Source organism: Eptesicus fuscus, chromosome 13 (assembly GCF_027574615.1).
Source record: "Eptesicus fuscus isolate TK198812 chromosome 13, DD_ASM_mEF_20220401, whole genome shotgun sequence".
Taxonomy (NCBI): domain Eukaryota; kingdom Metazoa; phylum Chordata; class Mammalia; order Chiroptera; family Vespertilionidae; genus Eptesicus; species Eptesicus fuscus.
Window position 1 is genome coordinate 39,047,730 of NC_072485.1, and position 17,996 is coordinate 39,065,725.

At 39.3% G+C, this 17,996-nt stretch overlaps 1 protein-coding gene across 4 annotated transcripts in view; it reads right to left on the reverse strand.

The window, feature by feature from the left end:
- Window positions 1–17,996, reverse strand: part of UVRAG (UV radiation resistance associated) — a 274,349-nt gene that overhangs the window by 216,873 nt on the left and 39,480 nt on the right. For 3 of the 4 annotated variants that reach the window (XM_008149987.3, XM_054724634.1, XM_054724635.1), the window contains exons 3-5: window positions 17,630–17,664; window positions 9,897–10,058; window positions 6,522–6,596 (exon numbers count right to left, since the gene is read on the reverse strand). In XM_008149987.3, the coding sequence (XP_008148209.2) occupies window positions 6,522–6,596; window positions 9,897–10,058; window positions 17,630–17,664 (272 nt within the window). The remainder of the gene's footprint in view (window positions 1–6,521; window positions 6,597–9,896; window positions 10,059–17,629; window positions 17,665–17,996) is intronic. The other variant, XM_054724633.1, reaches the window with a different exon arrangement.

Here is a 17,996-nt window from a genome sequence, read left to right on the forward strand (position 1 = left end):
TAGCAGGCCTGTCTGTCAGTGTTCTATGTTATTCTTAAAACTGGAAGTAAACTTTGAAAATAGTCCTTCCACTTACTTAAGTAGAATAAGAAATTATAATGGGCAAGAAAAAAAAATGGCTCATTCTACTACTTGAACACATTTTCAAATGCAATGCATGTACTTAAAAAAATATTTAATATTTATTTATACAACTACTCCTAAAATAGCTACCTGATGAATCAACAGACAGCCTGTGTTCCTATGTGTATATGTTTATTTGGACACTAATATACTTTTAAGTGTCAGCCAAGTTAAAACTGAGAAAAATTGTGCAAGTACCTCTGTCAAGCACCTTCTAGCCTTGGACACCCCCTGCCTCTGAACTCTGACGAAGCCCAGATGCTGAGCTATTAAGGAGGGAGGCAAGACCTCTTCTTAGACACTGAACTGGAGCTAAAAATATGTATTCCCCTAGATTTGGTCTAAGGTTTGAGACAACAGAGAATGTTTTCCTCTCCCTCAAAGCAGTGAGAAGCAATGAGAATAAGAATAGTGTTATTAAGCAAAGGTATACAGATCCTGAAACTAAAATCAATTCTTTTTATTTATTTTTAAATATTTTTAATTGGTTTTGAGAGAGAGAAGAAGGGAAAGGAAAAGAGAATATGGCCTTCTGCATGCCCCCTACCGGGGATCGAGCTCACAACTCAGGCATGTGCCCTGACTGGGAATCGAACTGGCAACTTTTTGGTGCACTGGACAATGCCCAACCAACTGAGCCACACCGGCCAGAGCTCTTTATTTATTTATTTATTTTTATTTCTTTTATTTTAGTTAAAATCAACAGGGATAAATAGATTCTTGTTCATACTTCAGTGTTTCAAACAACCCTCAAAAAATTATCACAATCGTAGTCACACACTACAAGTCTGAAGTGGACTGATTGTCCTCAATGCCACTCTCTGGCATGAGGATTAAAAGTGACCCTGCTAAAGTAGCCATACCTTAAGTGAAAAGTATATTTTAGAATAGAGATAGCAACCATGTGATTCTAGTAGACTTCAGCAATTCATGGAAAAATATTTACTAAGTGAAGTCTATTTACTAACTAAATCCTAGGATTATAAAAATGAGACAGAACCTCAGTCCTACATGAGCTAATGCCCTAACAGGAAGAAAGATGTACACACAAATGACTACAACTGTGAGAGAAGAGACAAGTGAGAGAGGAAGAGAAGGCAATAGTGACATCATGTTAAACTAGCATTAGTGGAAAGTTTTTTAATGAAAGAAATGGATTCCCAGCTTTGTAGAAGAGTTTAAACTGAAACTGTCAGATGGGGGAAATGGTCAAGAATGCCCTCACCACAAATCTAAGGAAGAATAATAAGAACTAGTTTTCAAAATTTTAAACTAAATAAAAATCTAAACTCTCTGAATTCCCTAATGAGGACGAGTCAAGCTGTTTCTACTTACTTTTCAAGAATCTAAAATATCTATACGAAGAACCATGCTTGTCTTTGAATTTTCCAGTATTAAAATTCTGAAAAGCTCAAAAATTGTGCTAAGAAGACAAGAGCCTCCAAATTCATAACAGGAAACATGGCATTTTCCCAGATTGTTCTCTGGCTTCAATGAAGAAAGAGAATGGGGACCACACTGCAGCAGCGGGATTTATAAATATGAATTACAGGATAAGATGATTTTCCAAACATCTGTCAGAAGTTAATTTGATCCAAGAGAAAGGGGGGGGGGGCAGACTCAGAGGGAAGCCAACTATAGTGACTAATACCTGGAACTTATGTGGACTTCGGTGCGTTGATGGCCTCATGGGCATTGCATGCCCAGTCTATAATAATAAATACCCAAAGCCTGTACAATTTACATCACTCAAAGCACATTCCCGTGTATTCTCTCATTTTATTCTCATAATGCACAGAGTGGATATCTCTGGTTAAATGTAAAGATAGAGACTTGGTACTGTGACATGCTATATGAACTGGGAAGAAATGTAGAGATGCCATGTAGCATAGTGGTTGAGAGAAAAGGTCTTTGAATAAATCAGATCTTTCTAGCTATGTAATCTTGGGTCAGTAATTTAATGTTTTCTAGGGTACTTTACCTATGAAACAATGATATAACTATCTTGTAGTGTTGTCACATAGATTAAATAAAAACACATGAAGTAGCTGGTATAGTATCTGATATAAAGTAGGCACTCAGCAAATGAAAACTAGCAATAGTAGTTTCCAAAAGCTCTATGCCTACCTGGTGTAATACTGTAACTAGGCTATCACACCAGCTCAGATCATTCAGAAACAAAGTTTTACCCTGGATGTAAACTGAGCTCATAATTACCTAGATGTTTTATAACAAAGCAGTCAGCTATTAGAAACTGCCCCTGAGGATTTGTCTAGTCTTTGTTCCTTGCATTTTGTAATAGGAGAGGGGGTGGCTACAAAGAAAACTGAAGAGGATATGTATAGGAATGAGCTATTTTTATGATTGTCCAACTTTTGCTTGAGACCTGTACAGAAATTATACCATAGCTCTTTCTCTGTTGTTAAAACATGGGCTGCTTGGGACACTTAATCCCTGTTTCTGAATGTTCTGCTTGTGTACTGCGTGGAACGTGCTTTGGAAACAAGTTAGCATCTATTAATTTGACCAGCAAGAGGAAATAGCCATTTTTTAATTTCGCAGTCCCATAAAGTTAACTAAATGGAAATCTCTTAACTTTTCTAGGTTTCAGCATCTTTATCCTGAAAATGAAAATACTAATAACTGAGTTTCTGTAAGTTAAAGATGATATCTCAAGTAATCACAATCACCATTGATCAAGTTAAAAGATGGAAGAAACCTCAAAAAGAAATTAAATGATAACATCATCTATCCATCACTTTGACACAAGTGGCATGTATAATGAAGAAAGTGCCTATCTAGAAATAGAGAGATGTGTTCTGATCCTGGCTCTGCCACTAACTCGTCCTGGTATCTTGGCCATTCATTTATTCTCCAAATACTTACGCTGTACCTATTAGATGCCTGCTACTAACACTGCTAAAACTGCTAATAGATGCTCTGCCTTCCTCACAGGCTATTTTTAGGATGGGGTGAAATAATTTATAGGCAAATTCTTAAAGTTAAGAGCTATGAAAATATGTAGTGATTTTATTCTATTATATATTACATGTATATGATATTATTATAGTTATGGCCAAGTTATACTCTATAGCATAAAACGTATTTGCCATGTCAGGTTCAAGAGCTCATGAGACTTCCTGAGCCTCAGTTTCTTCATCCATGAAATAAGGGTGTTGAGCTGGATAATTCTGATATCCCCCCCAGCATTCAGCTTTTTTTTTTTTTTTAGATGAGGAACCTAAAGCTAAGAGAAGTTAATTGATTTGCTCAAGGAACACAGTCAGTACCAGAACAAAACTGGGATTCAGGTTTCCTAATTTTCAAAAGTATCACAAATTTAAAATAATGAACTTTTCATTTGTCCAGGCTCTCAGACTATGAAACTTGCTGCTGTCTCTAAACCTTCAATCTCAGCTTGACTATTCACTTGAGATAATCAAGTTATATGGCTGTATTTGTGAAATTAATCACCAAATTGCTATTTCAATCTCCTAAACTTCATTCCAAAAAGATTTGATCCTTTTAGCTTGGATTCTACTCCTTTATTAAAATGAGAAAGCACTGCCATCTACTGGACGCTTAAGACATTGCTGTTATATTTTTTAGTCTGAAGAAAGAATTCTTACCAATCTAACTCTTTTTGTACTTTGTCAATAACCCAATATTTAGTTATTATGACAGTACAAGTTACATAACAATAAAACTCCAACAAAAGTTTGGGCTGGAGGTAAAGTAGGGTGAGAGAGAGAGATAGCATCCCCTCAAGATTTTTAATCTCAAAATTATTTTTATGATAGTCTTAAATACAGCAAGCCTTCACCTGTATTCATTAACAATTTTTTATTGAGCACCCACTGCAGGCCAGGCACTGTGAAAGGGACACAATGATAAGCATTAGAAATGTAGCCACTCCCTCTTATCAAAAGGTTTAGTGCCTAGTGAATAGCAATTCCCATTTATTACTGAACTCCATTCATGTGCCAGGCTTATAATATACATTATCATCTTTAATCCTCAAAAACAACTTATGATGAGGTAGAATTTATATCCATTTGTAGATGAGGACACAAACACAGACATGTCTCAATTTGTCCAAGATCACTCTCATAGGTGAGCAGCAGTAGAGCCTGAAATTAAACAAATCAATCTGTCTCCAAAACCCTATCCTTAATCACTAGGTAGTTGTCAGCATCTGCCTAAAAAGAAGAGTCTTTGCCAAAAGGAAATTCAGGCAAAGATAACCTTACATGTCTATATTAAAGCCAAAACTCCTGAACTTGGATCTGAAAGGTACAGCTTATTAGATAAAAAGCTGGCCCAACAGCCTCTCATTCCACCCTGTCCCCCCAATTGCCAGCCTAGCAGTTAAATCCATCTAGAAAACATCTCAACTGGCCACCTAACTATTTATCAACCACCATCCACCCCAACTTCAAGTTACAGCAATCCTCTTATAGTCCCCAAACATTTGAAAGAGCACCTATTCCTAAGGTCTTTTCAACTGATTTAAGGTTCTGCTGTGATTCACCTGCATTATCTGTAAGACACAAATAATTGATATCAAAATAATTTTTCAAACTAAACCTATTTGTAAACTAGTGCTCTCTGGAATACATGCAGTTTTAACTCAACTAAAACATGCAGTTTTATCTCCTTAACTAAAAGAATGTGAATATGTGTCTAATACTTTTGTACCTCACAGTACCCATCTGATAATAATATATATTAGTATATATATATTGGTCTCTGACCCCAGTTCTTGGCACAGAGCTCCTGAAACCCTTGTAATTCTCCTAAGTGATAAGAGCCTAAAAAGCATCTTTTGTTCTAATAGTTGGCCTCCCAACACAGGTGAAAGGAGTATCTTTTGTTCTAATGAGGCAACAATAAGTGGCTCCTGGATGAGGGCTGGTCACTTGAAGGACCAAGCCATGATTAGAAGCTTGGAATTTTCAGCCCTGCCCCTCGCCCCATTCTCTTGAGAAGGAAGAAGGATTGAAAATGGAATTAATGATCCATCATGCCTACATGATGAAGCCTCCTTAATGCCCAAAAGTACAGAGTTCAAGTTGGCCAACACATACACACTGGGATGGCAACGTGCCCCAGCTCCACAGGGACAGAAGCTCTGCATTCAGGGCCTCCCAGATCTCGCCCTGTGCATCTCTTCCATTGGCTGTTGCTCTGTTTCCTTTATGAAATCCTTTAATAAAGTAATAAATGTGTTTCTATGCTTGATTAATTTGCTAGAGCCACTCTAGCAAATTAATCAAACCCAAGGAGGGGGTCATTGGAATCTTGGATCTATAGCTGGTTGGTCAGAAGCACAGATGACAACCTGGTATTGTAACTGGCATCTGAAGTGGGGGTAGGCAAGGGCAGTCTTGTGGGACTGAGCCCTTAACGTGTGGTAGATAGTGTGAGAATTGAGTTCAATTGCAGGACATCCAGCTGGTGTCACAGAGAATAAGTTGCTGGTTTAGGGAAAAACCTCCGAACAATTGGTGACCAGAAGTGTCAAAAGTGAAGTGGGAATAGTAAAGGAGACACACAGGGAAGAGAAACACAGAAGGAAAGAACCGGGTTTTTCTCCACAACAGGAAGGAAAGACTGTGTTGCTTTTCCCTTTCAGTACCTAGTTTAATAATTGGCATACAGCCTGGCCAGGGTGGTTCAGTGGTTGAGCATCGACCTAAGAATCAAGAGATAATGGTTCAATTCCCGGTCAGGGCATGTGCCCAGGTTGCAGGCTCGATCCCCAGTGTGGGGTGTGCAGGAGGCAGCCAATCAATGATTCTCTCTCATCATTGATGTTTCTATCTCTCTCTCCCTCTCCATTCCTCTCTGAAATCAATAAAAACGTATTTCAAAAGGCAGGAGCAAGACAAAGATCAAAGATATATTAGGCAGGGTCTCCAGAGAAAGGGTTTCCATGTAAGGAAAAAAAGATAGTATGTACTTAGTAAATATGGATTCTCTTCCCTTTCCTTTCTCTAATTGTCTTTAGAAATAGAGATAACATTGGCTATAATATAACTTGACTTATAGTTTTTTAGATGTATTGAAAGTTGTAAAAGATATCTGAAACATTTAACAAAATTGTTACTACATTTAATCAAAATTCACTGTTCTTTCTTAATCCCCAAAGAATTATATAGAATAAGAAAAAGCAGTTCCATTTCCTTGGAGGAAAATGAAGATAATCTAGATTTAGAAAAGATGAATAGGGGTGGTTATAAAATAAGGTTTCATTTTAAAGGCATTTCTCCTAAGCCACACTAAACAACAAATTCACAATACTTAAAACATGGTTCTGTTTACACAGAGCGTTTTTCCTTATAAACCAAGGCATACCCACACTAAACAAAGCTCCTAGCACTAGGAAAAGCTCTTACCTTATGTTCATATGGAGCACCATAGTAGCCATCATTCAGCCCAAATATTATTTCATTTTGGTTGCGGGCATGAATCTAAGAGGGGAGGAAAACATACTATTAGTTCCTCTCATTCCAATCAAGTTTTAATATGACTGGAGAATAACAGTTACAACAGGATACTTCAGTGCTGAAAAACAGGCTGGCTCTATCCAACCAGCCAGTAGAAAACAAATCGCTATCATTGGACCAGGTAATCAACCAAGGCTTCCTGCTTTAGTCAAAAGCCTCACAAACCATCACGTGAGATCATGGGCACCATCATTCACATGTATTTTCCACAAACACTTCTTGAGGTTGTTATGGAGAGACTATTCTTGAAGTACAGGGATTCAGAAGCTGATAGCATGTATTCTCTTATCTTAAAGAAAACACAATCCAGTTAGTCTATAAGAGCACCTTAAAAACATGAAGCCCTAGGAAAAAAAATAAAAGATGAATATTTCCTACTTTCAAAGAGTGTTTAAAAATAATCCCTAATCCCTAAAGTCTTTAAATGTCTGTGTAATTATTGTTTGCATACCATTCGCTTTCAAATGCAACTGATTTGATTTTTAGTTAATGCCACCACAAATTAACCTTCACCTGAAAGGTAGGAAGGTTAAAACTTTAAAATTTAAGAATTAAGATAAAAACTGCTCATAATGGCATAAAGTATCCAATTGTGGAACATGGAAATAGATTTAGTTACTTGTTAAAAGCAGAAATCAGTGGAATTGAAAATAATAACAATAAAGATATTCAATGAGACAAAATATTTTTTGAAAAAAATAATAAAATTGGTAAATCTCTAGTCAGAATGATCCTAAGAGAAGACAGAAATTACCAACAGCAAGAATAAAAGAAGAAAGAATCATTATAGCCTACGTACATAAAATGGATATAAGAACACTGTAGAAATTTTTATAGCAATATAGGTGAAATCAACAAATTCTTTGGAACCTATCAAAGCTTACTTAAGAAGACACAGATAACCTGAATAGCCTCTCACTTAATAAAGAAATTAAAGTCATACTTCCCCACTTCCCCACAAAGAAATCTTAACACCCGGGCCCTGGCCAGGTAGCTCAGTAGGTTAGAGCATTGTCCCAATAAGCCAAGGTTGTGGGTTCAATCTCCAGTCAGAGCACATACAACAATACAATAATCAACCAATGAAAGTATAAATAAGTGGAACAACAAATCAATCCCAACATCTCTCTTTCTATCTATCTCTCCCTTCCTCTCTCTCTAAAATCAATAAATAAATAAAATTTTTAAAAAAGAAATCTTACCACCCAGATGACCTCACTAAAGAATTCTGTCAAACATTTGTGAAATAAATAACAATTCTACATAAATTCCAACTCTGTGGCCTATAGCCCTGCAACTCTAATGTTAAGCATCATCATCCTTGCTCTAGCCAGTTTGGCTCAGTGGATAGAGCGTTGGCTTGCGGACCAAAGAGTCCCGGTTCAATTCCAGTCAAGGGCATGTTCCTCGGTTGCAGGCTCCTCCTCGGCCTGGGCCCTGGTTGGGCTTGTGCAGGAGGCAACCAATTGATGTGTGTCTCTCACATCAATGTTTCTCTCTGTCCTTCCCTCTCTCTAAAAAATCAATGGAAAAATATCCTCAGGTGAGGAATAACAAAAAAACAAAAAGACAAAAAAAAGAAACACCGTCCTCCACAAAATGAAGATACTTTCAGAAGAAAAATAAACAAGTGCTTAGCATCGTCTAACCACAGCGAGTCAACAACACAGCCTGTGGGGAGACAGGCAGGGTGTGCGCTTCGGGACAGGCAGGCCTGGCAGGCCAGCGTCAATGCAACAAGTTTCTGGTACTGAGAGGAGAGAGGCCCAACCAAAATTCATTATCTTACCATTTATGATTAAGACCAGCCCTAAAATAGAGGGGAAAAATACAAAAATAAAGAATATTAAGGATTTGCAGCCAGTTAGAATCTGCAGCAGGTAAGGAAATATCTGTCACATACACTGTTCCGATCACTACAGGACACAAAATAAATAAAGTATGGTAAGTCAAACAAGGACAGACATTTCTCTAATCTGAACATGTAGAATTAAATTGTTTCTTTAAAAGAAACACACACCACAGAGTATATGGTAAATAAAATATTAAGAAACATCAGGATGCCCAGCTGGCGTGGCTCAGTGGTTGAGCGTTGACCTATGAACCAGGAGGTCACTGCTCAGTTCCCTCCCAGTCAGGGCACAGGCCCGGCCTGCGGACTTGGTGCCCAGTGGGGGGCGTGCAGGAGGCAGCCCATTAGTGACTCATTCTCATCATTATTGTTTCTATTTTTCTCTCCCTCTCCCTTCCTCTCTGAAATCAATAAAAAATATATTTTTTTAAAAAGAAACATCAGGGATGTTTGTAAATATGACTAATGTTTTAGGGTTACCTTTAACAGTAGTCCCATAGGTATCACAAAATAGAAATGGCATTCACCCCAAGGCAATGTGGGTGACGACCATGACGACGTGCATGTAAGTGTGCTATGGCACAAGGAAAATGAGTGCTAAGTAAGGCAAGTCTGGTTTAAACCTTAGAGCAATTTCTTAAACTCCCTGAGGACGAATTTTCCCATCTGGAAAATTGGGGCAATAATATCAACCTTCACAAGTTTCCATTAACATTCATTATAATAACCTATGTCTGGGGTGGCAAATAGGTTTCACTTCATATGCAGTTCTAACGTGTTGCTGGTTACGCCTTGGAGCACCGTGTTAGAAAGATTATGGAGCAACGTCTGGGCTCAGCGAGTGCTGTGGCCGCCAATGCCCATCACTCCCGGGAACGGGGAGCGGATTGTAAGCCAGGCATCTGTCGTCCCTGTGCCCAGTAAACAGCAGTAGCTCTTCTTATTCCCAGCTCTACTGGTCATAAAAGAAGGTGTTTAATAGTATGTTCCTTATTTTCAACTTAATTTTCAGATTCTAGGGGGAGAACATCCAATAAGACAGAAGCCTTGTGCTATGAGAAAGCATATTCTTTCCTAAAAAAAGAAAGAAATCTCTTGTCCTGGCCGCCGGCTCAGTTGGATGGAGCGTCATCCCATCCACCAAAGGTTGCGGGTTTGCTCCCCAGTCGGAGCCTGGGTGGAGGGCAGCAACCAGTAGGTTTTTTTTTAATCCTTAAATTAGCAGATTAGGGTCCTTCTCCATAAATTTCTTGAATTAAAGGTTATTGTTCATACTTGGCAAGATTCAAATTTCTCTAATTAAGTAAACAAACTTTAAATCAGAAATTTTTCTGGGATCAGAAAAATCAACAGGAAGCTGAAAAGGTTAATGTAGAGAAGGCAACCACTTGGAACTGCAGCCTCCACATTACCTGCTGACCCAAGTACTTCAGCCCGTCCAGGCAGACTTTCCACTCGATCAGCAGCTGGTAGGCGGCCTCCTTCCCACCCCATATCTTCACCACGAAACAGGACACAGAGGTATCAAGGCGGTCGGGCATTAATCCAAAATCGAGACTCCGCCACGTTGGATTCTGTTGATGGAAATGAAAACATGCCTGAGAAAGACTCTAACTTGTTTCCAGTTATTTCAATTAGGTTGGGATAATTTTGTTTGTAAAAAACCAAGACCTCATATTTGGGGGGGACCCAGTAAATATATTAAAATGCAAACTTAAGTGAACCAAGAAGACATTCCAATTAGCAGGACAGCGGTTATAATGGCATTTTTAAATTTCTCTTCTTATTTATTACTAGAGGCCCAGTGCACGAAATTCGTGCACAGAGAGGAGGGTGTCCCTCAGGCTAGCTTGCACCCTCTCCAATCTGGGACCCCTTGAGGGATGTCCAACTGCCCGTTTAAGCCCGGTGGGATCAGGACTAAACAGGCAGTCGGACATCCCTCTCACAATCCAGGACTGCTGGCTCCCAACCGCTCACCTGCCTGCCAGCCTGATCACCACCTAGCCACTCCCCTGCCAGCCTGATCAATGCCAAACTGCTCCCCTGCCGGCCCAATTGCCCCTAACTTCCCTCCCCTGCCAGCCTGGTTGTCCCTAATTGCCCTCCCCTGCTGGACTGGGTCCCCCCCAAATATCCTCCCCTGCAGGCCTGGTCCCCCACAACTCCCCTCCCCTGCTGGCCTGGTCTCCCCCAATTGCCCTCCCCTGCTGGCCTGGTCTCCCCCAACTGCCCTTCCCTGCTGGCCTGGTCCCCCCCAACTGCCCTCCCCTGCAGGCCTGGTCCCCCCCACCAACTGCCCTCCCCTGCAGGCCTGGTTCACCCCAACTGCCCTCCTCTGCCAGCCTGGTCACCCCTAACTTCCCTCCCCTACTGGCCTGATCGCCCACAACTGCCCTCCCCTGCAGGCCATCTTGTGGTGGCCATCTTGTGTGTTGGAGTGATGGTCAATTTGCATATTACTCTTTTATTAGATAGGACAGTCATTAAAAGGAGCATATAGTCTTAATCTCTCATTAGTACATCTCTATATGACAATTCATTTATTTACTTATTCAACAATTAAAACACAATTATTAAGAAAATATAAACAATGCCTCAAAGTACCTCAAATATGTTGGCTTCAAACCTCTATTTAAGTAATTCTATCATTTCATGAAAAGTTCAATAACAGAATGATGCAAAGGCTACACAGTAGCACAGGAGGGAATAATAAACTTTGAAGTGTGAGAGTGAACTAGGGATCTTTTCTATCAAAGAAAGGAGCTCGCCACCATCTTAGGTTCCGCCATTTTGATATGAACTTCAGATTCTCAGGGGGCCGCCATCTTAGGCTCTGCCTTATCCCTCCCCTTCCTCTGAATTAGCCAATTGTGAATAATGTGAATCGGAGCTCCGAGCCCTGACCAATCAAGTCAGAGTCAGAGTGAGGGGCAGGGCAGACCCAGATCAGGAAATAAAGCCCAAAAGGAAAATCATGGCAACTGCACTCTTCTGTGCAGGAGTAAGTCTGCCTTGCCAATCCACTTTTGAGTGTTTGTCTCATTCCCACACCGTTGACGAGCATTTCTAACAGAAGGAACAGGGGAAAGATATCACAGAGGCTATGAAACCCGGTTACTAAAGGACAAGTAGGATTTTACCTGGTTAAAATAAGGAAGTGCAGGCAAAGGAAACAAGATAAACAAGGCTCGGGGTGTAAAATAGCGAGTGTGGTCAGGAAACTAAGACAACTGCTAGTGCACACAACACAAGAGAGACGGACACTGAGCTGGAGGGATAAACAGGGGACCAAACTGAAAGATATTTTATGCCTTGACAAGGACTCAGTCCTTTACTGGGTATAAGATGTGGGGCCACTTAAAGGTTTCAAGGTTAATGAACATAGAACAACATGGATGAATCTCACAAGTGCGACACATATAAGCAAAAGAATATATGCCATATTTTCAAAAACTAACAGAACTAATCTATGGTGAGAAGTCAGGATAATAGTTCTCTTTGGGAAGAAGAAGTAACTAGAGGGAGAACACAAGAGGTGCTGATAATGTTCTATTTATTGACCTGATTACATTGATCTCTTTGAAAAATCATCAGGCTATTATTATTTGTGCCCTTTATGTGCTGTATCTCAACAAAATGCAATAAAACTAATTTTTAAACGACCAAATATTGGGGAAAATACCACCTCTTACAAATCAAATTATGGTATCTCCTCATGATGTAATTTTAGGCCCTAAAGCTAAAGAGCAGGAGTTGGAGGACCTTCCCGGCCTTCACACTGCACCACATGAAGAAACAGCCATTCCCTCACCTCTGTAAGATCCCCCTCCACAAAAGTGCATGTGCTCTAGGATATCTTCTATAATAATAAAAGCGTAATATGATGCGAGGGAAGACCGGGTCCCGGGTGCCATAGGGAAGCCGGTACTGGCAGCTGGGGGAAGGAAGGCCTACTCCTGCACGAATTTCGTGCATCAGGCCTCTAGTACCATAATATAATTTCAAAATCTCACTGTCACTGAGATTTTGTTAACTTTCCCAAAAGTTAACAAATGGTTTGGAGGGTATGGCGAGCTGAAGCTAGAGACATTAAAGTTGAACTACACATTCACCAGTAATTATTTTATGCTAAATATTAGAGGCTTGGTGCACGGATTCATGCACTGGTGGGGTCCCTCAGCCTGGCCTGTGGGAATCGGGCTAAACCAGCTCTCTGACATCCCCCTACAGGTCCCGGAGTGCAAGACGGCACTCTGCGAAGTTGCTGTCACTTGGCAGCTCCTGCATTGAGCATCTGCCCCCTGGTGGTCAGTGTGCCTCATAGCTACCGGCTGGTCACTTAGGCTTTTATATATATAGATACCTGAGAAAAAACCATCACTCGGACGTAACTTGCAGACACATCTCCACAATCTAACCTGTCAAAGGATTGTTCTTGTTACTCAATGCAACAGACACTGATAGGCCTTCTCTAGATAGAGCATGTGCTGGGACATTAGAAAATAGAAAAAGGGGGTCCTTGTCTATCAGATGCCCCTAATTTTGTGTGGCCTGTAACTGTATCCCTTCTAAAATCTTACTCTTACTCGACCCAGCCTTTCGCTACCTCCTCCTATTTCCCCGGGTCATTTCCCCTGCTACCCTGTCCTCAATCCCCTTGCCTGTGTGTCATATTTGCTGCAAAATCTCAAGCCACACACGCTCACCCACTTCAGCCACAGTAACTCCTTAGGCATTTCTTGAAAACCTCAAGTACACTCCTGCTTTTGTACTTTCCTTTTTCTTGGCCTGGAACCTATGTATCTGTGCATTTTTCCCCACGTAGATACATAGCTTGTTCCCTCACTTCGTTCAGGTGTCTGCTCAAACGATATCTTTTTTATCATTACCATAGAAAAACAAGCAACCCCACCCCTGCCAGGTACCCCCTTTTGCTGCTTTATTTTACTCAATATTTATATTTATTACCATTTAACATATTCCAATTTATCAATTCTAACGCGTACTTTTCTTCACATTGTAAGATGAATTCTGATTTTAGAAATGCTAAAATCAATATGGTCCGATAATATTTGACCACCAGGTGGCAGTCATCAGATATCTCTACATGCACAACCTTAAAAATAGCTGTAGTTAATATCAATTCTTTTAAGTTAGGCACAGCCTTGGCACTAGTTGTGCTGGGTTTAAATGCCATTTAAAATACATTTATTGATTTAGACTTTTAAAAATCCTGTATATAATATCTATCAAAAGTTTAAATTCAAAAGATTAAGGAATTAAGTGGGTCACAAGAATATGGAGGAAAGAGAATTTTCTCAGACTGCTGGTGAGAGTGTAAATAAAACAATAATTTTGGAAAACTGGAAATATACATTAAAGCTGATCCCTTGCATATTCCCAGCAAGTCCATTCCTACATATATAACCCAACAAAAATGAATACATACTTTCAATCAAAAGATACACACAAGAAAGTGCACAGCAGCACTACTCATCTTAATTCAAAACTAGAAACTAACCAAATGCCAATCAACAGAAGAATGGACACATTCTGGTATAGTCACAGGATAGACTACTATAGAGCAAACAAACTACAAATATAACCCCACAGTTTGAATGACTTATGATATAAACTTAAGACATGGAAGTCAGACAGTTTAGCCTGGCCAGTGTGGCTCAGTGGTTGAGCATACATAGACCTATGAACCAGGAGGCCAGGGTTCGATTCTCAGTCAGGGCACATGCCCAGATTGCAGGCTTGATCCCCTGTGTGGGCTGTGCAAGAGGCAGCTGATCAATCATTCTCTCTCATCATCAATGTTTCCATCTCTCTCTCTCCCTCTCCCTTCCTCTCTGAAATCAATAAAAATATTTTTTAAAGGACAATTTATCTAATCTTTAAGGAAAAACACTGTTTCTAATTTTGTATCCATTTTTCCATGTTGCCTCTAACATCAGAGTGGCAAAACCAGGCCACTCTGATCTAAAAACAAGCTCAGAAAGCATACCTAGGAAAAAGTCAAAGCCTTAAAGTTACATGAGTGAAAGGATTATTCACAAGCTCACCAGAGTCCAACTTAGTTCACCAGAGTGAAAAGTTACCAAAACTTAGCTAGAAATAAAGTATTAGTTTGCCTAATCCTTTAGTGACTAATTAGAAGTCAGTCAATAAATATATTTGTGGAAGAATCCATTCATTAAGAAACATTTGCTGAGCATCTTCTATGTACCAAGCACAATGGTAAAGAGGAGGAAAAAACGCATTTAAATCATTAACTCTATTCAGCAAATATCACAATAGTTTAAGAATTATAAACTCCTAAGCAGGAACCCTAGCCCATGTGGCTCAGTAGGTTGGAGCATTGTTCCATACACCAAACGGTGGCAGGTTTGGGGGTGTGAGGGAGGACCTTTTGATCTTTCTTTCTTTCTTTCTCTCTTTCTTTCTTTCTCTCTTTCTTTCTTTCTCTCTTTCTCTTCTCTCTCTCTCTCTCTCTCTCTCTCTCTCTCTCTCTCTCTCTCTCTCTCTCTCTTGGCAGGTGACAAAAAAAAAAAAAGGTTCCTGAGCAGGGAAAAATATCAACAAATTCTGCTCACTGCGGTTCTTCAGAGACAGCAGGAAGGGAGGTAACAAAGTGCCATCCCCATCATATGCCCTGTGGGTTGTTGATTCCTGCGGTGCTCAGTGCCCTTTCATCTGCATCAGTCACAATCACTTAGCAAAAAGCTAAGATGAATCCTTTCAAAAAGAAGAGAAATGAACTGAGGTTTCGCAAATCTACAATAACATTACAAAAGAAACAAACAATCCTTCCAAAAAATCATAATCTCAAAGAATATCCTTAAAAGGAAATATCAATGAATCATCATTTAACTAACAACTACCCAACAGAAGGAATACGGGGGAGCTAGGGCGACATAAAGATGCCCGGGTAGTCTCCTACCTCCAGGAGCTCTCATGCACGTTGGGAGATGAAACGCTTTTGAACAAGTACAAGGCAAGCAAGTGTTGCTAAGTGGTATACTCAGGAAACAATTACAGGAGAAACTGTAAGTGAAAAGGACCTTGGACGTCTTTTTGTCCAACCCTCTCCCTTGTCTGGAATCCACTGTTACAAAACATGATTCAGCCTAAGTACACCAGGGATGAAGATGTAACATTTCGTAGACAGCTCAGAAGCAACTGAAGACAGGAGTCAAAAGGAGCTGAAGATAGGTGACGATGCTTAGAAATATGGATCTGGAAGTCAAGTGAATATCAAGTAAATACAATACTAATAATTCAGAATTGTACACTAAGGTACCACTACAGCATAAAGTCCATTATGATACAAATCCAGAGAAAATGCAAGGGGATGTTGTAAAACCATCTCCAACTGTAGTTTTGAATACAGAAAAGGGAGCAGACATTTCAAAGTGACGTTTCTACTCTATAAACCCTTTCCCCAGCTCTCACTTGTCTGTGGGCTTTTTCTATTTCTATTTCCACCTAAGCCAAAAGAAAAGGAAAAACTAATATTGACTCAGTAGCTACCATGTCAAGCATGATGCTAGCCATTTATCATGAATCGTGTAATGCTTGAAGAGCTTTACTGATGACTGGAGCTCCTCAGAGATGGGCTTAAGAAACCTGTTTGGCTGAGGATCAAAATCTATGATATTTGAGACATTTGGAAGACAGCCTGATGAAGAGGAAAGAGTAGTAGAAACTTTAAGAGAGAAGGTCTGGGAACTGAAGTTCCGGTCTTGCAGTTGTAGAACTACGAAAGTTGCTGGGCCTCTCCGTGTGGCAGTTTCTTAAGACCTACTCCATCTACCCTTCATGATTTTCTAAGAATCGAAATGAAATAACATATTTCAAAGGATTCTGAAAATATAATACATCACTGATTTATTCATCTAACAAATACTCACTGAGCATCTGTACTATTCTACCCTGTAGGGTTTCAGAGATGCACAAGATTGGGAAGGTTCCTGCTCTCATGAGACTTACGCTGTGGTAGATGGGAGGTGGATAATAAATAAACACAAACGAGTGAATAAGAGTTCCCAAAAGTGAGAATGCTCTAAAGAAAATAAAACAGATGACGTGAAAAACAGTGAATAGAGAAAAGGGAACTACTGTATTTATTTTATTTTTTTAAAGAGCAGCATTTCTTTCTAATCCTCACCTGAGGATATATTTGTATTGATTTTTAATAGAGAGAAAGAAACATCAATGTGACAGAGAAACATCAATCAGTTGCCTCCTGTATGCACTCCAACCGGAGATCAAACCCACAACCTAGGTATGTGCCCCAACCAGGAATCCAACCCAAGACCTTTCGGTGTACAGGACAACACTCCAACCAACTGAGCCATACAGGTCAAGACAAAAGGGAAATACTTTAGATGGAATAGTCATAGAAGGTCTAGCTGAAATGACATAGCTCAGACCTCAAAGAATTCTTCAGCCAAATGAAGAGCTGTGGAAACAAGTATTCTAGGCATAAGGAACAAGACACGCTTGGCATGTTCAAAGCACTGAAAAATGAGGTATGCCTAGAACACAACGAGTGAGAAAAATATTAGGAGATGAGGTTTAAAAATGTAGATAGTGGTCAAATCCAGAATGGTCTTGGACCATTAAAAGGATATTATCATTGACATAAAGCTCTTCTTTTAATCAATGTGGCCCAATAAATTGAGTCATTTATGCAAATATCAAGTATACAGATTATCAAAAGTAGGACACTTCCAAATTTCTGAGGAATGCCATTGCCAAAAACAGGGAGAAGGATACTATATGATAGCATTTTAAAGAACTATATCTAAACAAATATCATTTATTACAATGTTTGGTAAGTCAAAAACCTCTATAGTAAATAGAAGTGATAGAATTATAAAATTTAATTTGAACACCAAAGTTTTTAATGGAAAAAAATGTAAGTTCATTCAGCAAATATTTATCAAGCATCTGGTATGTGCCAGGCATGTTTTAAGCACTAGAGATACAGCAATGAACAAATCAATAAAGATTTAAGAGGTAATTAAGCAGATTTAACGGGATAAGGCAGAACTAAACTTGACCTTATTTTATGTCTCAGCATTTTCTGAAATAGGAGTTATAGGCATATGCACCTATCAGAAGGCAAACTTACCAAGGAATTCTTAATCACTTCACTTCTATAAAATTCTGGAAAAAAAGAAAAAGAACAATAAGTGATCTGGAAAAAAATAAGCTTCATTAACTCTTAATCTGATAAATTTTTTAACATTTGCTTTGGTAAGACATTTTCGAGGGATCTATTCTCTCTATATCTTTATCTGTAAAAAAATAATTAAAGTAGAAATAAAGATTAAATAAAAGTGTTTTAAAGAGGAAAACATTAGTAAAGGAAGGTCGAAACCTGTTAAGATTTAAGTTAGTGATTTTTACTTTTACTGGCTCCATTTACCCTAGATTCTAATTTGAGTCCTTAAAACTCAGACTTTCTTATCCTCTACCTACTGCCACTCTCTACAACT